At 40.2% G+C, this 20,431-nt stretch overlaps 1 protein-coding gene across 1 annotated transcript in view; it reads left to right on the top strand.

Annotated features, from left to right (window-relative positions):
* Positions 1-18,924, top strand: part of ICE1 (interactor of little elongation complex ELL subunit 1) — a 58,748-nt gene extending 39,824 nt beyond the window's left edge. Inside the window, exons 14-19 of the mRNA XM_023625870.2 lie at positions 232-400; positions 3,327-3,487; positions 6,640-6,830; positions 8,961-9,067; positions 15,185-15,283; positions 17,490-18,924. Of these exons, the coding sequence (XP_023481638.2) occupies positions 232-400; positions 3,327-3,487; positions 6,640-6,830; positions 8,961-9,067; positions 15,185-15,283; positions 17,490-17,671 (909 nt within the window). The 3' untranslated portion in view covers positions 17,672-18,924. The remainder of the gene's footprint in view (positions 1-231; positions 401-3,326; positions 3,488-6,639; positions 6,831-8,960; positions 9,068-15,184; positions 15,284-17,489) is intronic.
* The last annotated feature ends 1,507 nt before the right edge of the window (positions 18,925-20,431 follow it).

Raw genomic sequence — 20,431 nt, 5'->3', positions numbered from 1 at the left:
CCGACACCTGCAGCACCGGTGACCGCAGGTAGCCGACAGGTGTGGGGCTTCTCACCCCCCAGAGCCTTGTGGTGGCCTGCTGAGCAGTCATCACTGCGGTTACGGCGGTCCTCTGCCTTCTGATAGTGTTATTTTTCCAATTGATATTTAATTTTGTCACTTTTAGCTATTTATTAGTAGGATAAAGCTAAATATCTTTGTACATTGCCTTTTTTTTTTTCCCCAATCTAGCATTTAGCAGAGTGCTTGCTTCACTCTATTCTCTCAGAACTCAAAGTTCAGAAGACGTCTATGGAGCACAGTTACATGCACGCCCTCTGCCGAGTGTACGTGGGCATCTGTCGGCAGCTCGGAGACTTGGAGAGAGCTCGCTTGTTTTGTTACAGCCTGCTTAAGGAAGGTATGCCGAGATGGCGAGATCTTTGTACTGAAAATAGATTATTGCTTTTTTTCCCTCCTTAAGCTTAGATCTGTACTTTTCAGCTAAGCAATTGCTGTGTGCTTTTTAAAATAGTGTTGTTTTGTGCATTTACTGGCGGGCATGAATAGCCTTAGCTATACCTAGCTGTTCCTGGTTTTCAGTTAGAGAGTCTGACTTAAACTCAGTTAGCTTAGCATGTGCATTTCCACTTGGATATACTAGAGTTTCTCTCATTCCTACATAGTTGTTTTATTCCCTGTGCAGCTACTTTAAAATCAGGTATGGTTGACACAAGATAAGGGAACAGTTTTAAAGTCAGTGACAAACCACACTGCTGTGTCACTAGCTGGATAGGGCAGAAGCTATAAGATGGCTTCATAAGCTCATGCAAAGAGGAGTAGGAGAGAGAAGTGGGAGGAAAGTGGGGCCGTGTTGTCCTTAGATTCTCTTCCCTTTATTGCCACTTCGTCAGGCCCTTCCAAGGAATCAGATTGGGAGTGGTTCTGCATTGTATCAGGTCATCAGTGGAAACATTTTAAAATGGTAAAATGATATACAAATGCAATTTAATATCATAATAGAAAGTCTTATCTAGATTGCAAAGATTTATAATCTTTTATTACCATAATGTTTATGGGGCTTATGAATCAAGATAGTTGAATACATTCATCACTTTTAGAGTTGTGAATGAGCCTGCTCTATTTCAGTTGCCCTCTTCATTTCTTTATTTACTCTTTCAATCATCAGTTTATTCAACACGTAGTTACAGGTGCATGCTAAGTGTTAAGGCTTTGATAGTGACTGAAACCAGACACAGATATGACCATCCAGTGGGGCCGATACTGATGATAACATTATACAAGCACACGTTGGAATTATTTGGTGCTGGGTGGTAGAAAGGGAGGATCGTGGACTCTGCTGAGCCCACACTGGATTTCTGGTTCTTCCTCAGACACAACCGGCCCATTCTCACCTCAGGCCCTTGTATACAGGTTTCTCTCAGGAAGGTTTTCCCTCCGCCTTGTTTACTCTGGCTTACTCTGTTACTTCACATACTCCCTCAGTCATTCTAGATCCCTTTTTCTCCCTCTTTTTTATTACATTCTTGATCTTTTTGTTTGTTGTCTTTTCTGCTAGGCTGCACACTCTGTAAGGACAGGAATTTTGTTTGTCTTCTTCCTATATATCCCCGCCCCAGGAAAATGCCTTGTACACAATCATTAAGTCTCTGTTGAATGGAAGAATTTTGGTGAGGAAGGTAGATTTGAGAGTCTGAGGGATCAGGAAAGCTTTCCTTGTCAAAGTGACTTTTGGACTTGAGAGGTGAAGATGAAAAAGAATACGTAAGAGAAAAGCAAGGGAGAGAATTCCAGGCAGAGGGAAGAACATGTGAAGAAGTCCTGTGACAGGAGGAAGCATTACCAGATGATCATGAGGTTTTAAAAGTAACAGATCAAGGGGCCGGCCTGGTGGTGTAGTGGTTAAGTTTATGCACTCCACGTTGGCAGCCTAGGGTCCGTGGGTTTGGATCCCAGGCATGGACCCTCACTCATCAAGCCATGCTGTGGTGGTGACCCACATACAAAATAGAGGAAGATTGCCACAGATGTTAGCTCAGTGACTATCTTTCTCATGCAAAAAGAGGAAGATTGGCAACAGATGTTAGCTCAGGGCCAATCTTCCTCACAAACAAACAAAACAGATCAAAATAGCACCGTGAGTTTATGCTTTGATTTATCCACTCTTTTTAGAAACATTGCAATGTTAGATAAAATACAGAGAAAACTAAGTAGATGTGGCTTCACGCCAAACAGGATAAAAATCTTCCTGTCAGCTGGTAGAACCACATTGGAAAACACTTTGACAGTTTTATATAAAATGAAAACATTCATTTATCATATGACCCAGGGGTACTTATCTGACAGAAATAGAGACGTATCTTCACATAGCCTAGTACACAGATATTCATAGCATCCTAATTCATAATAGCTCATAACTGGAATCAAGTGTCCATCAGCAGGTGATTGGAAAACAAGTGTGATATCAAGCAATTAAATATTACTTGGCCACACAAAGGAACGGACTACTGATGCATGCAGCAACCTGGATGAATTGCAAAGAATGCTGAGTGAGGAAGCCAGACAGAAAAGAGTACATACTATACGAATCCATTCACAATATTTGAGAAAAGGCAAACTAAAGTGACAGTAAGCAGATCAGGGTTGTCTGTATCTGGGATGAAGCGATTCACTGGAAAGACTCAGACCATTCAGATTTTGGGGACGATGGGCATGTTCTATATATTGGTTGTGGTGGGGGTTACATGGATGTATTCATTTGTCAGAGTTCATCAAACTGTCTGCTTAAAAGGAGTGTATGTTTTTGTTATGTAAACTATACGTTGATTAAATTGATTAAATAGTCAAGAGAGAAGCCACAGTGTGGGAGAAAGTATTTATAACGAAAGGATTATCATTCATTATTTATAAAACATATCTCTTCAAATCAAAAGCTTTACATGTTCTGCAGGTAAGTTCTAATCTTGTAAATTCATAGAAATTGTGCCTGTGATGACACAAATGGGAGGTTTCTGGGCTTGAGGCTATCTGGAGAGAGGATGTTTGCCTTCTCCTGTGTTTTGGAGTTCACTGCTCTTTAGATACAATGGTGTATACTCACATATTATATTTCAAATTTAATTAAAGAAAGTTTACCGGAGAGAAATTGGGTAGAAAGAGAGAAGCAGATTTGAAATAACTGAGGCCAGAGCCTCATCTGGGCTCCCTCACTGTAGCTGTAGGAGGCCTTACAAGGCGCACGTGAAATTACTGAACCTTATTCTCAGTTTGTAATTTATTCACTTGATCAGAAATAAAGGTTTATTATCTTATTTTCTTTCTCATAGATTTTCCGGAGTCTGAAAAATTGACTTTGTTCATTGCAAACATGTGGCATGATGTATTTCTCTCTCAGTCGGTGATTAATAAAGCCATGCAGTTAGTTGCCAGACAGCGTGCTAAAGGAGAGGTTCTGAACTGTTTGAGAGCTTTTCTCAATTGGGAAAAGGTGAGGTTTATTTTTATTTCTTGTAATACCATGCTTGTAGCACTTACATAAATGTTATTATTTGATTTTGTATTTAGTTTTGTATTAGTTCATAGTTATTTTAGAGATATTGTACTTCATATTAGATCCTTTAAAATATCATTTTAGCCTAGGCTTATGCATTTGTTCATTAAGTATGCATCAGACATTCTGGGAGTAATTGTAGAACTATGTATCGAGTTGATTTAACAAAGTTTATTTTGTGCACTAACTTATGACTGATGAAATCCATATATGTGTAAAGGGTTCAGAGGAGATGTAAATTACTTGCTTCTGCAATAGGTACTTGTAAAGGTGAAAAATTGGTATCTCAACTCATTCCTGTTAAGATTTTTCTGAATCTGATAGTCTGTATTTTTCTTTCCAGTTAGTGGAATTTGTATTTATTCTGAGTATTTTTGTTCCCGTGTTTTCTTTTATTATTTTATTAATTCCTTTAGTAACTGATGTGCTAATATAGTATCTAGATTGCTGTTCTTTTATTCCTATATCTTATCTAATGAGAATCTCTGGATGCTGAATGGGTAGTAGTAAACTTTAAGAAGAGGTTTTGAAGTCAATAAGGGGTTAACTTTTATTTTCATACTTTTTTTTTTGTTTTTAATGATCATGTATTACTTTCTTCTTTTAAAAAGCATTCCCCTGGCATATGTGTGTAGTGGTGTTTTATATGCCATTTTGATTTCCTTTTTAGTACTTTTTGATGTTAAGTCTTTTGAGTTTTTTTTTTAAGTAAAGGAAGGGGCTCTTAGCAGACAGAAGTTAGGTAAATATTGAAAGCAAGTCTGTCATCATCTCTTCAGCAGCCCATCTAGACAAACCAGAGCACAGTTGGGTGAGGTACCCTCAGAGTCCAGTCAGTCACTTAGCAGTCAGGAGAGACCTCCTGCCTCCCCCACGGACCCCAGCCGTATGTGTATTCTTACCTCCAGGTTACCTACAGGCCACTCCTGCCCCCGCCCTGTCCTCCAGCTGGTGCATTCGAAGCTGTCTCCTTTGGCCTCTTCAGGATGAAGCCAGATAGGATGATGTGCTCATAAAAGGCATTATTTTTGGAAAAGATAGAATTTTAATAGATATATTTACCATATATCATATCAAGTAAAAATATAAAGTCAAAGCTATAAAAAAATGAGGAATACTTGGGGGGAAAAATACCATTACAGTCACGTGCCACATAATGACATTTCCGGCAATGAGGGACTGCATATACCACAGTGGTCCCATAAGATTAGTACCATGTAGCCTACATGTGTAGTAGGCTATACCATCTGGGTTTGTGTAAGTGCACCATATGTTTGCACAACAGTGAAATCACCTAAGGACACATTTCTCAGAATGTAGCCCATCATTAAGTGAGGCGTGCCTGTATAGTACAAGACTTGCAAATTCTCTCTCACAGAATTCAACAGATCTGATAGACAAAACTAAGTAAAGACATAGCAGAACTCAATAATATAACAAGTAAACTTGAATGAAGAATATGTATTTTTTTTCTTATGTCTATAGCACATTCATAAAAACCGGTCATGAATTTGGCCACATGAAAACCTTAATTTTTAAAAAGTAAAGATTCTACACTCAAAATTTTCTGGTAATAACTCAGTAAAATTAGACATAAATAATTTGAAGATTCCTTAAAAATTTCTTGGAAATTGAGATACACAGTCCTGGAACAAATAGAACAAATAGAAACTCAAAAGTAAAATCACAATGTTTTAAAAGTCAATGGAGAGGAAAACTCTTCATACCAAAGATCTCCAGTTTTGGGGAAACTAGTACTCATTAAAATAGTCTCAATGTTTTTGTTATTAAATAATAAAATTGGCTGATAATCATCTTAAAAATTAGTGTGAGAAGGAATCTAGGAAAAAGGAATATAATTTAAAAGGTAATAATAATGAAATAGAGAATAAAAAAAGGCATAGAAAATAACATTACCTTTAAAAAATACTAAGAAAACAACTCAGTTCAGATTAATAAAAAAAAGAAAAGCAAAAATATTCAAGATTTTGGAAGTTGTATCTAACAGATAAAGGATAAAGAGAAGATGACTACCTGCAACTCTGTAGCGACAGTTGTGGAAACCTAGGGTGATTTCTTAGCAAAATAAAAATAATCAAAATTGGTTTTGGGGGTAGAACACTTGAATAAACTCATTGATTTCAGTTATCATAAGAGAGGTTGAAACGATGATTAGAAATTTACTATACACAAAGCCATGTATATAGATTCCCCCTGAATTTTATCTAACCTTTAAAGAACCAAGTAATTCTAATCTTTTTCAGGTATAAAAAAAGATTGAAAGCTTCCTGTTCACTTTTAAAAACAAACCCAATAGAAAAATAACACAAGAAAGAAACAAAATTATAGACCTACTCCTAGGTATTTACCCAAGAGAAGTCAAATTTATATATTCACAAAAGTCTTATTAATTGTATTAATTGTATTTAATTAATCATGACAGCATTATTAGTTATATCCTAAAGCTGGAAATAACCCAGATGTCTATCAGTAGGTGAATGGACAAACAAACTGGTGTATGCATATAATGGATTAGTACTCAGCACTAAAAAGGAACGTTCAAACTACTCTTACTTGCAAGAATGAAGATAAAGATCCAAAAACTTGCACTGGTGTGAAAGAAGCTAGACAAAACTGTGTTAATACTGTCTGATTCAATTTTACGAATTTTTAGAAAAAGAAGACTGATATGTAGGGTCAGAGAGATGAAAGAATTTAAATAATTTTTTAAAGGTTTAAATTTTTTTTATTATAACTCTCTTTATAACTTTAATTATCTGATTTGAGTTAATGAAAATTTGCATTTCTATCTCTGGATTCCAGCGAATCTCTTTTCTGCTTGACTGGATTCTGCATCCTGCCTGGAGCTTTTTTGTCTGGCCTATCAACCACTATGCTATCGTCATTTTATGACAAGTATTATGACTAAAATAAACATGGTTCCTTATTCAAAATACAACTTTCAAAAGGTGTCTTTGAAAATTAAATGGTTGGTTGTCTGATGCACATTATACTCTTTGAGATTACTAACATATGATGTATTATACTGGAAACTCTAAATTTTATTTTGTTTTTTTTTCATTTGCTAGAATGCTCCTGTAGATGTTGGCTTCATGGTTTCTAAGCTGCTTTTGACCATACAGTTATGTCCAAACACAGAATTTCAGTCCAGTGAACGATTTGGTGAAGATCTAAGTGAAAACACTTGGGAGTACGTACTTGCCATTGATCTGCTCTGCTGCCATCAGAAGTGGGTCTGGACACACGATCACATCATAAGGTACAGGGCTGTTTTGCTGACTTTGATATAAAGTTGAGTAATTCGAATTGTAAGGTAGACTTTGAATGCTTGCTGAATTGTGATTTGAATCATTTTTGCTGTTTAAGGCAACTGAGACATTTGCAAATGACATTTTGATTTGGAAAAGAGTTAATAAAACTGACCTTGGGGGCCGGCCCAGTGGCACAGCGGTTAAGTTTGCACGTTCCACTTCTCGGCGTTCTGGGGTTCACCAGTTCGAATCCCGGGTGTGGACATGGCACCGCTTGGCACGCCATGCTGTGGTAGGCGTCCCACATATAAAGTAGAGGAAGACGGGCATGGATGTTAGCTCAGGGCCAGGCTTCCTCAGCAAAAAAGAGGAGGACTAATCGTCCTCAAAAAAAAACCAAAACCAGCCTTAAACTGCTTGTGTCACTATCATGTCCTTTGTTTTATCTTTTTGTGGTACTTGTCAGTACTCTTCATTGAATTCTTTTATTATTTTCTCTCTCCTGAGGAGGAAGGCATGTCTTGAAGAAGGGCTGGGATTTCCCGGCACCCCCAGCACGTAGAGCAGCACCCACACAAGGGAGCTGATCCACGAATGTGTGTAGAATGAAATATAATAATCATTGTCTTAACATGCAGACTCTGGAAAAACGCACATGAACAGAAATGTTCTGAATCCTAGGTTGGCAGCTCTTGTCCCCTGGGGTTTCTGGAGAGAACGAAGCCTGGTCCTCTCAGGCATCCATCTTATGGAGTGAATTCACTTTTCTCTGTGCTCTGAGAATTCTGCCACTAGCTGTGGAACATCTTTGGGAGAATGGAGAAAATAGTCACTGCAATAATTTTTCTGTAGATCTTAATTTTCTTGGAACCCTGACTGAGAAAGTCTGGTTTAAAGGAGTTTATGATGTTAAAAAGGATTCACCAAAAGGTCGATAGTCCATATCCTTGAGATACTTGAGGAATATGTTCTATGGGAATTTGTTCTCTCACTTTCTTTTTCTCCTTAACACCAGGGAAAGATTATACATCTAAATGTCAAACAATAGAGAATTGAGTTATGGTCGATCTATATAATGAGACACATCAATATTAAAATAAATAGCTATAAATGGATTTTTATGTATTGACATGGGAAATATTTCACAACCTGTTACTAAATGAGAAAGCGACAGAACAGTGTGTCCAGTGCTGTCTCTGTAAAGATGTTTGAGTGCCTACTGTGGGCCTCATTTTCTTGACTCTTACTGGGAGCCCAGGACACAGGGGCCCTTCTGTCCCCAGTGACGAATGAGATCACTGGGGATGGTACTGATCAGTGGTGCTTTGTCCAGGGTTCCCCCACTGTGGTGAGGACAGAGTGTCCCACGTCAGGATCTCTGCCTGGGTGCCTCCAGACCCTCATCCTGAGCGCTGTGGCCACTCAGGCTGTGTGTTTTGCATGCATGCACACATAGAAGTATGTGGAAGGAAAAGCCCAAGTTAGAAGAGTGATAGAAACCTGAGAAGGTGTTATTTGGGGCACTTTTAATTTATGTTTTTCTTTTGTTTGTCTGTATTTAACTGGCATGTAAGAAGTAAATATAATTTTGAAGGAAGAGAAAGTAAAGAGGAATTGGCACTGTTTTCAATCACTAGAAAGCTTGTTTAGTTCATCTAAAGTGTGGGTTGATTATTTCCTCTGGTTTAGTTCTTTTTACAAAACCTAGCCTGTTTGTCCTTGCTCCACCCAGGGAAATCGTAGGCTACTAGAATAGGGGTGCTGCATTAACATCTGGAAGGTCCAAGTGGAAATCCAGACTCTTCCACTTCCAGTTCTGTGGCTTTGGACATTGTTCATTCAGTGTCTCTGTGCAGAGCCTTGTAAAGACTTAAAACAGAGAATAAAGGTGTAAGCATGGGTATTTGTAGCTTCTTTTAAGCCATTGTGGGCACAGATATCCTAAATAGTTGGAAAGCTGTAAACTTCCGTTGTCTGTTCTCATTTTAACTCGAAAAGTTACATCCTCAGGTGTTACTCTTCTTCACTAATAGTCTCTCTCTTATGGACCATTTTTAAGATAAATTCTTACCATTTGAGCGATGATGAGATGTGTATTTTCATATGCGTATACATTGATCTGTGTTGTGGTTTTCCAGTAAGGAGCTGTGGCCTGTCATGGATAAGTGGATAAAGTACAGAAAGGGGCATGCAAACATCGCACACACTCCTGATGTTATCATAGCGTCAGTCCTCAGGCTGATTGGTGAGTTGTCTCTTGTATTAAACTTTTCTTTGTTATTGATGATATCTTGATGGGGGAATAAATGTACAATAATATATGTTGACGGAAACCTCACCATAGTGACTGATTTTACAAGTATCAGTAGATACTTTTGCACTTAATTCGTTCTCCTTACTCCTACTCTTTCTTTATAAATTAATGTTTATCCATCTTTATCAGAGATTAAGATTTTTCTTCTAAGTACAATTTATTTATAATTGAACTCTTCTCAGGTATTGATATTAATATACACACATGCACACACTTAATGATTGCTATAAATTATGCTGTAGTCTCATTTGGTTTCTGAAGTAAGGCTGTCCCCCTCCTTGCACCCCAGTTCTTGCACACTTGCCGACGAGGATCCCTATATGCCCTTCCATAATTGGGAGCTACGGTAGGTTTGTTTTCCTCTAAGCTGAATATCCAGAAATTAAAATCACTGTTTAAAAATATTTTAAATGAAACAAATTTGTTTTTAACTTCAGATCTAAGGAGGACTTCAATGGCCATTTAGTTCTGCTCCTCCTTAGCACCCACAAATCTTTACTTTTTATTTTTACTTATTTTTTCTTCTTTGCCTCATCTCTGACAAGCTGTTCTCCAGGCTCTGCAGAATGGTCATTGCTGAGATCTGTTAGTTACTAGAAGGCTCTTCTTATTTGAACTGTCTTCTGTATCTGCAGTGTGGATTCAGTGCCCCTGGGACACCCAAAACTGGGATCATCTGGTCTCTGCGTTATGGCCATTTAGATCCTTGAACATAGTTATCATAATGTTTAAGTCTCTTTGTAGTTTAATTAAAACTCCAAGATAATACTATTTGAAATAAGAGTTGAGAATATTTAAGTTAGATAAGTAAGTCTTATAAATAGATCACAGTAGGAGATGTAATGTCTCTGGCTAATTTTGGTGTTATATCAGCAAATATGTATTCCTGCTCTGTGCATACTTTACATGCAAACATGGGAACGTTGTTCTAAGTAACAATATAAAGTGGCTCAAGACCACAACTGGTTTCAAAGTAGACATCTAATTTCACTGGAAATGACCAAAAATACACTTGGAGTGACCAAACGAGAGTGAGAACCAGATGATTGCTGAAGACTGTGTAGGAGTTGGAAGAGATGTGTGCAAAGATAAAGTCACGCAAGTGGAAGTGCATAATTGTGCTCAGGCCTACTGTCTCAAAACGTATTTTGCTGAATTCCTCAATTTAAAAAATTAGGAGAGATATTGTCTATAAATACATATGTTGACCTAAATGAAGTATCTATGGAATTTTCAAAAGAATGAGATACTTTTTGAAGTCAAATATGACACCACTTTTGCTGTTATTGTTGCAGTGGTTATCTGTTTCTGTGTTTATTATTGTAACGAGAGGAAAAGAGAGTGGCAAGCTGTATTTCTGGTGGTCCACTCTGCCCTACTGTGTGGAAGCGGCCTCTGTTCGTCTGTGGTGGAGGGTCTGTCTCGAATGTGATTCTCTCCTGCAGTTAGCCTTTATGAATATGTGGTTAACAGATTTGGCTGATGGTCCAAATTTCCTGAGAAGCTTTGTTAAAAATTCAAATTGTCAGGCTCCAAACAACTGCACAATATTACATAAATGCTTTCAAATATGTACCTTAAAAGTAACCCGTATGTGAATTAAGAAGAGTGTGTTAATGGTTTATCTAAAAACTAGAATGTATAATTGTAGGGAGAAAGCCTGACTGTTAGTTTTAGTCAAACTCAGGCTGGTTTATTCTTTAAATCTTTAGAATTCTGGCTTTGAGAAAATAATTTATAACATTTAATAATATTATTTTGAATATATATATATGTATATATATGCTTACCTAATTAAGAATGCTATATAATACGGTTATATGTGTATAGGAATAATAAATAATGTATAATTAATATATAACTAATAATATTGCATAATAATGTGATAATATGTCAGTATATAAATGTGGTTCAAAGGATAACTAGAAAGGAAGTGTAACATGAAAAGTCACAGCAGAGCGAGGACTGGTGAGTCCTCCTTAGTTCTGCAGATGGGACTGGGGCAGGCCAAGCTAATGTGCGGGAAGAAGACATGTATTGAGAGGCTGGGGAGACAGCTGGGCTGTGCCTGGGCGGTGGTGCTGGAGAGCAGTGGCTAAGCTTTGCCTCTTCTGGTTGTCTGTCGGCTCTGGAGGCCCCGAGCAAAGCAGTCGCTGGGTACTGAGGGCATAGTGTCGGGGTAGGCTTACAGGAAGGGCAGGGACAGGTGAGGCCTGCTCGTTAGACCTGGCGGGAATCAGAGAAGGGGTGTTACGGCTAGATGTGCACGGGCTCTCCCACACTCAGTTGTCCAGCTTGAAATCTGAACGCTTTCCAAGAAGAAACTCAGAACCTTCTTGCAGTTTCTGAAGCTAACATTGATTAAAGGATTTAGCAAATAATTAAGTTGATAGGCCATGACTTAATAATATTTACTGAAGTCACACCCTAATCATTCATAAAATAAAGGAATTGTCTTTATTCTTAATTCCAAACTTCCAAAATCGTAATGAATTTGATTTTTATTCCGTGGGAAATAAAACATGCTTTCTGTCAAAATGATTCAGTGTTATCTAATGTTAGATAGAGATGTAAACATTGCTGTTAGCAAATGGTCCTGTGTGATTATTAAACGGACTTTCTTCTACCTTAATGGTAATGTATTAAAGACCGTTTTGTGGAATGTTTGAATTGTTCTAGATTCATAGGAACATGGAGGAGTGATGGGACGGGCCCCAGTTTGCTCATTTCGTAGCAGAGTTGAGGCCTGGAAAGGTTAGGCCTTTGTCTGAGGTCACTCACTGGGAAGGGAGCAGAGCTGGGGCAGAAGTTGCCTACCGACTTTCTTTGGAGTATAGAGCTGGTACCATTTTTGCCCCAAAAACTCATTAAATCCTGAAATGCCCTACCTGGCATTTACTGGAGCCTAGAAGCTGGGATAGCACTGTTTCTCACAGCACGTTTTTGCAGGTCAGGCGGAAGTAACATTTACTCGGGGTTTCTATCCATTCTCTTCCCAGGTGTTGCAGCTTTTCTTTGGAATTGTCTCAGCTCACCCTTTCCGTACCCGACTTGCATCTACAATCCTAAGTGAAAACCCTGATTTTAACTTCCCCTTGTTCTGCCCTGTGGACTTAGTTACCTTCCCTCAGGGCCCAGCTCTCCTTGCTGTCTTGATTGTGCTGTGGAGTGTGTTGTCTTTGACGTTGAGATTAATTCAGCATTTCTTATTTGTATTTTAATGTGTCTGAACCACCCTGGACTTGCTCACGTTCCTTCTGTTGGGGCACTTTTCTTCCCATCAACTTAGCAAATTTGTCTATCATTTTCATCGTCATCATATATTTAAGTTTTTTTCCCCAAACCTCTACCTCAGACTTATGATTTTCTCTTATTTTACACCTAATAGCTCTGTTAATTTAAATAACTTATAAAACCCAATTCATTAAGCACTTTTAAATGGAAGAAGGGGAACCATTGTAATTGGGTCATACATTATCTGGGAACACACACACATCTCATGGCTGAAAGAGCCCATAGCTGTGTTAGGCTCATGCCTTGTCCATTTCTCTGCTATTAGTTGTGCTTGGAATACACCAGATAAATTGTCTCAGAGGACGGATCTGGTGGCATGCAGTTAACAGTTTGATCTAATTGCAAGGAGATTTTTAATAGTGATCATTAACTTGAAATTTCTGATCTCTGAAGTGTGTTAACTTTGCGACCTCAGGGAAAGACTGTAGGAATTACCCAGATGTTTACAGTTTCATCCTCGATTAGGAATTATCCAGATATTCATCAATTAGTAGGCATTTACTGAACGTTATCCATCACAGCATTCAGGGTGCATGTAACTAGCACTAAGCTAGTTCCTATAGGAGATACGATGTAGTGGAATTTCCTTCAGTGACCTGTGCCTCAGTTTCTCCATATTCAAAATAGAGATGAGGCAGATGGACTGTTCACATATAAACCTGTGAGATGTTTGTATTATTGAGAGGGAAGATGGACACTGAACAATGAGTGTACAGGGTAATGTTGTCATAAATACACAGGGAAAGGACTTGGGGAAAGTGCATCCAAGATACATCCGGAACCTTCCTCCTGTGTGTGTAAGACAAAGAGCAAAAGAAGATTCTGCCTGGCCTTGAGGGAGGGGATGAGGGTTCCGCCTTGAAGCAACCTAGTATCCGCAAGACTGTTGGATACAGGAAACATCCAGATGGTTGGGGACCAGGTGAATGGTGCCATCCTGTCGGCTTTAGTTCCTCTAATGAGAATGCCCAATCACTCAAGGTTCTATCTAGCAATTATTATTGTATTAGAAACTAATAAAGTACTTAATTATTCACTTAAAATTAGCAATAATAAATTCATGTTAACATAAATGGTATTTTTAATGAAAAGTAACTATTTCCAAAATAAACAAAAAATAACAGTGAGACGAATGGCCTTGTCTTGTTGCACACCTCTTTACTGTGTGGATTAATAGAAGACAGCTGGTTTCTCAGTTCTGCTCTGCGTTCAGTCTCTTATAGTATGTTGTTTAGGTTGAAGTGTATGAAGAAAATCCAGTCTCGTAGAGACATGTAGTAGATAAAAGGAGGAGTATTTTATAGCCCTTTCAGGCAATTGTGGGCATTCTTTCATAAAGCCTGGCTGTGGTGTCAAACTGTGACTGAACCTTCCTGCTCTCTGACACTAGCACATAGATGGGATCTTTTGCCCATTCATGATGTTGGAGCATGCATTGCTCACTTGGAAAATACTGATCCTCATAGATCTTCTACATGTCAGCAGTCTTGGGAAGACAGGTTAATATCATCACTGACCTCATCAGAGAAATGTTAAGTATTTGAAGCTGTCAAGCTCAGGGTGGCTGGCAGAACTTTTTTCTAAAATTCTGATTTTGCTTAAAAGCTCAGATTTTATCATTAACAACAATGATAAATTTCCTTGTGGTGACAGGTTCACTTTATTCATTTTTGGGAAAATGTCTGCCTCAGTCTGAATAGTCATAGTTTGTCAGTCATTCTTTTGGTGAAAAGTGAGTGTTTCGTGGAAAAAGCACCTCGTTCCCCTCCCAAGTGGAACAGCTGCACAAGTGCTTTTGCTCAGTACAGCCCGTGTGCCTGGGTGCGCAGTGGGATGCTGCATGCGCTCTTCCTGTTCCACCCGCGGAAAGATACAGAGATGTGTATGCAGCGGTCTGGATTTAGTAAGAATAATTATGACTGCTTCATCAAGGACGTTCGTAAGTGAAATTGGATATTTTGAAAGAACGACTCCCATGCAGCATGGTGTCTCTGCCTTTGATCACCCATTGCTCTTGCACTGTCAGTCCACATCTCAACACTGGGGAGAGGGCACATAACTTCTTAACATTGTTATGGAAGTAGTTGTGACCTTGAGGACTCCAGGGCGTCTGCGGACCACACTGGAGATGTTTCAGTCAGCAGTGGACCGCATGTATGACGGTGCTCCCATAAGATTAGTACCATACAACCTAGGTGTGTAGTAGGCTATACCATCTAGGTTTGTGTAAGTGCACTCTGTGATGTTCACACAAGGACAAAACCACCTAACAAACATTTCTCAGAACATATGCTCATCTTAAGTGACACGTGACTGTACATTATAACAGCAAAGTATTATACCAGAAATGTGTGTTTGGTGGGACCATAGTCTTATATTTGGTCTATTAACCTAATAGAAGTTAGCCATTTCACATTAAGCATGCTGAAATCATTCATTCTTATAAATTCCACTTATTATTATAACTTAACTAGGAAAGCAACGTAATTGTGTATCATCTATATGTGTGAATAAAAAAGGAGATGACTAGTCATGTTGGGCACCCTCTTTGAGACAGATGGTGCTTGTGTCCTGATGCTTTACTGTCAAACCTGTTTTTACTCAAGAATAGGTACCCTCTATGACTTCGGTTTAGGATCATTAAGCTTAAGGTACATAATGTTATACGAAAGAAAACATAAATTTTAAATTCTTACAGAAAGTTAATCAACGCTTAAAGATTGTTTACCTTTTGGTTTGTTTTTGTTTCCCCAGGTCGTTTAGGCCAGTTGGGTTTGAAGGAAGGGTTTCCATCTGCTGTGAAAAACATCAGTTCGGTCATTGGTATGTTCATACAGCATGCCCAGGATGAAGGTAACGCTTCTGTGTATTTGAACGGTGTTTAAATTGCTTGCATTCCTCTTACTAACCTTACTAACCTTACTGTGTGCCATGCTGTATGATCTCGCCGCCTTCTGGATTAGGAGATGGGAGTAATGTGAAAAGCTGCTGTCTGGCTACACGTTCAGCATTGATGCTAGGGCATGTGGGCTGGTGTTGTTTAAATGGTGGTAGTCCGCCCTTTTGGGCAGTGCATCTCCAAGGAAGAGAAAGCTCTCTTCTCATCCTGGTGCTGACATTCTGTCTCAGAAACTCTGTACATCTTCATGCTGCCGAGTGATCTCCAACACGTGACTTAACCTGGGCAGTCCCAGGAGGTCCCCAGCTGAGGTTGTGTCCTGATGACCAAATGAGATCACATATATAAAGCAGCAGCCCCAGTGAGGTACCAGTATTATTGAGAACTTAGCATCGAGAGAGAAGTTGGAAACCTGAACCCTTGTGAGCAAGTATTCGTAGATTTCCTTATAATCTACATACCACATGGTATGTAACTTTATATTGACCTAGTCTTTCATGGGAAGAGCATAACTCAAAGTAACCCTAATAACTGAATCTTATTTCCATTTGAATGTTACGCAATCGAGGAGTAATGTAGTTAAACAAGTTCCCCTCAGGAACACACCAGGTGACATCTGAAATACTGCATTCCATCCAAGATAATCTGGACATGGCAGGCTCTGTGTCTTCAGCTTTCAGGGTGAGGCTTGGCAGGTTGATTAATGAGAACAGTCGGAAGGTTCTTTCTCTAAGAACCTTCTCTGATTTTAGGGTAGCTGCAGAGGTAACGCGTATGTCTTCCATATGGAAACGTGCTCCGTACGGTCTGGGTTGTGTATTGACTATAAAAGATGGCAGCCAGAAGAGTGCCTAAGGGGTCATCTTGCCAACAGTGCTGGGTTGGGCATTTCCTGGAGACATCATGACCCTTCTCCCTGGAGGAAAGAGAATGCATTCATGCTGGGCCTGCTTGGGTTAGGCACCGTCCTTGCCCTGCCCCCCAGCCTGCCTAGGGCATTGCCAGATGGTGTTGATTTTGCTTCATAAATGAGGAGATCAAACCCCCATGAGAAGAGTACTGGGTCTGAAGCTGGTCTGCGCCACACCAGCCTGCGGCCCAGGTCTGCTTGCCTGTGAGCCCCGGCTCTCCACACCGGCCCGTGTGTTTTCTTATTAAGATTGTTTTTTATATCACTGCATTTCTCTTGCTGTTAGACATTTTTCTTCTTCTTTTTAGTCCTTATTCTGTGCCCTGCCCTTTGCTTCTGTGATTGCCTTGTAGATTAGGGAGAAAAGTAGTTTTAAAAGCTGCCAGTACTACCTACGTTTTTACCAATGACATTTGAATGTCTGGGTTTTGTAATGATGTTGTTTGTTTATTTCAAATAGTAGTAGTTTGCCCTGTTTGGCAGTGCATCACTGTAACAGAAATCTACTACTTAATAATAAATTTTAAGGAAATGTCGGTTTTTTTTTTTCACTTTCTGCATTTATTTTGCACAAGTGAAACTCCTAAATTTTTTAGACTAAATTATTTAAGTGGATTAAACTTTAACTAAAACTTAACTAAATTTTAATTAACTCCTAAATAAACGGATGCTCAGTGAGAACTCTAATATGCCATCATCTATGACCTAGGTGTAATCTACAATCATATGCTATAATCTCTAATCATGTAATCTAGTATATGAAAGTATGGTACAAGAATAGCTTTTCATTTGATCTCATTTCATTATGTAGTTCATTTGCAAAGTCCATTTATAAATGCTTCCGGTGGATATTTAATGGAGTCGTTTACTTGACAAATGCTTTGAGAGCCAAAGTTTTATTAAAACTTAAATATGGGAGTGTGATCCTTCCAGAACTGCTTTAGAAAGCTTAGTGTTGGTCATGAGAGGGCGAGTTGAGGTGCTGTGCCCTCTGCTGAAACTCTAGCTGTCCTGGGGTTACAGGCCGGCACCAGGAACCTGTGTATAGCTGTGCTGCTCTTTTGGTTTTTTACTATTTGTAGATGAGTCTTAAATTAATCTTTTCATTGTGGGATTTTTCCTTTATATTTAGTTTTCATTGCTGGCGGAAAGTATTCTGTGTTTGAACAGTATTTTAGTAGATTATAACATTAAAGTGTTGAATAACAAACATTGTCTTGTGTGATGACCGATGTGAAAATTCTTTTCAGATATACCATGGGGTATACAGCTAGCAGCTGTGTACGCTCTTTGTGACTTGAGTCCCAGCAATCCAGCAGAAATATCCAAGATCCTAGAAGCTTGGCGCAGAGAGACCTCTCGCAGCGTTCCCTCTGCGGTGGTCAGCTCCCTGGAGGAAGTCAGTGCATTGTGCGCGGAGGAGCTCGGCTAGGCTGCGCTGTGTCAGTGCATCTAGAGAAGTGCCTTTACATCTCTCCAGTACAGATAGGTTACAGCCTAAGGTTTCAAAAAGAAAGCTGCGAAAGAGGTAAAATGCCAAGAGGCTCTCCTCCCTGCGGGGCAGAGACAGGAGAAACCAGCAGTGGCCTAGCTGTTTCCTCCAAACCACATGCATTTCATTTACGGCTGTTGTGATTACATGACGTATGGATTGTATTGTTGTGTCTTGGTCAAACAACAAAAACTTGAACTTAGCCCTTTTTTGCTGCAGAAAGTGTCCTTTTAGTCGCTTTTTAAAATTGAGTGGCATTTTATAATGAATTTAATATAAAAGCATTGATTTGGTTCATGAGCTAATTTTGGACTTTGCGCTCAATTGACTGATTAGGAAAAAATAAATTGGCTAAAAAAGAGCTAGAAGTCTCTTCCACTGTCTTAGGTAGAAATGGGCTACAGCAGTTTTCCTTAAGGTACAGTGTGCTCCTGGTCAGAGTCCAACACGGAGAGAGCCCTTAGATACTCACTCATGCATTTTCTCCACATCTCTAAGTTCCTTAAAAATGTTTAACTACAGGTCAGGAAAAGGAGGACTGACGAGTAGACGCTCACGTGCCGGTTTTGTATCAACACCATGTACATAAACGACTCAGAGACGAGCGCAGGCAGATCTCTGTGTGTGCCGTGTATATATGGACAGTGCTATAATGTGTTTCACATTTGATGATGTTCCACTTTCGGAATTTTAGTATTTGTACATAGAAAATGGGTTTAATAACTCACCGTGGCTCTGATTTGTCTTAATATTCCTCATTTCTTAAAACTCTTGTATGTGTTTTTTTATAATAAAAAATAAAAGTAAGCCATGCAACGTTCTTGTTCTGATCAGTAAAGAGTAGCACTTGGCATTACTTCTGCTCTAACCAAAGATGAAGAAAATACTCTCCTCTAACCAAAGATAGAAGAAAACGGCCGGTCCCAAGGAGACTTCCCTTCTGGACGGAACACGTTCCATTGCCAGTGTGTAACCAGTTCCGAGTGTTCTCCGAGATGCTCTAGTGATACCAGATTCCAGAAAATTAAGTGCCGATTGGCCCTCAGGATTGGATTTGTTTAACAATCTTTAAAAATTACTGCTCTTTAAAAATTATATCTGACAACTATTTTGTTACTCCTTCCTTGTGTTTTTTAAGTAATTATAACAAACATAACTGAGATTTATAAACAACTCTGCATTGCCCTTTGGAAGCTTTTTGTTGGTGTGTTCCTTCTTTCTGCCAGTATTTACTGAGTGTGTGCTCCGTGCCAGGGGCCTCACTAGGAGGAGTTGTGAACAGGCAGCGAAGGCCAAATTCTCAAAGACCTGTGATCTGCTGTAGAAAAACCCCAAATAATCACCAAGTAAATCAACAGTCAAAAATTGTGGTAAGTGCAGTGAAGAGAACATGGAGGCCCTCGGGAGAACGGCAGAGACTCCTCTCTCTCTGTGCTGATCCAGGGTCCCTCTGAGCAGGAACATGTGAGGTAGGACCTGAGAGGAACGAGCCAGCCTTGAGAGCAGGGGGCAAGTGTCCCTCCTGGACAGGTGAGTGCGGCTCTGAGAGGCACAGAGCCTGTGTGTGCGGAAAGGAAGCCAGGAGAGCCAGAACACTGTCCAAGGAGACAGGCGTTGATTGTTCGGTTCCACAGGTCACCACCAGTCCCTGGGACCAGGGCAGCCCTGGGCTCGTTCACGCTTGTGGGGAGATTGGAGCAGAGGAGTCATGAGATTACAGCTCACTGGGGCAGTTCTGTGGCAAAGGGATGCGAGGAGGGCTGGCAGAGAGAGCTGCCAGGAGGTAGGGAGAGACTACAGTGGTGGCTGTGCAGACAGGAAAGGATAGATGGATTCCAACTATGTCTTGGAGGTAAGTTCATGAACTGGGATGAGGGCCAGGTAGGAATCAAAATTCCCGGGTTGCTGAGCGGGTACCTGGGACTGGGGATGGGTGCACAGATTTGGTGGTGGGAATCACAAATTCTAGGTGTGTATTTGTGACATGGGAACCGTGAGACATCCCAGTGGGGGTGACAGGGAGCCTTTAGAGGTGAAAGTCGGGGGTTCAGAGAAGATCGGGACAGGAGTTAGGAAGGTGATAGTCTGGAGGCCATTGAGAGCCCTGTGTGTGCGTAGTCACCCAGGGAGAAAAATGACTTCCCCACTTTGAGGAGCTCCTGTAAGTGAAGCTGTGGCGGGGAGGGTGGACGAGGAGACAGCAGGCAGGGTGGAGCAGGGTAAGGCACCTTCGCGACTGTTCCTGGCCGCAGCCAAGAAGGCCTGGAGGCAGGCAGTTGGCCACCTGAGCTCAGAGCCCGTGGTCAGGTGAGGGGAGCTGGCAATGCAGTGGTTGGATTTGGCATCCTGTGGGTGTGGGTGGTGGAGTCCTCGGTGAGCATTTCCCACGCAGCGATGGGCTTAGCACTGCCAGGTGAAAGGAGGCGAGGATGAGAGAAGAGCGGGTCTGCAGACACACTTTGGAAAATCTGTCTGGGGGATGACCTGTCATGTGGTTCTCAATAGTTGTTAACCTCAACAGTTTTGTGTGTTTTTATGGGGTGGAGGGTAGATTGCACCTGCTGTCTTCTGCTGGTCGCCATTCTTCTGACCACCAGGGGGCACGGAGTTTCCTTGTCAGCATCCGCTCCAGGCTGTGGCGTGATCATAGTAGCCCTCACCTTGCCTGTGGTGCTGTGTCGCCCTCAGAGGGTGAAGCGG

The sequence above is a fragment of the Equus caballus genome, chromosome 21, assembly GCF_041296265.1.
Source record: "Equus caballus isolate H_3958 breed thoroughbred chromosome 21, TB-T2T, whole genome shotgun sequence".
In the NCBI taxonomy this organism is placed as follows: domain Eukaryota; kingdom Metazoa; phylum Chordata; class Mammalia; order Perissodactyla; family Equidae; genus Equus; species Equus caballus.
This window is presented reverse-complemented; position numbering and strand designations above follow the sequence as displayed.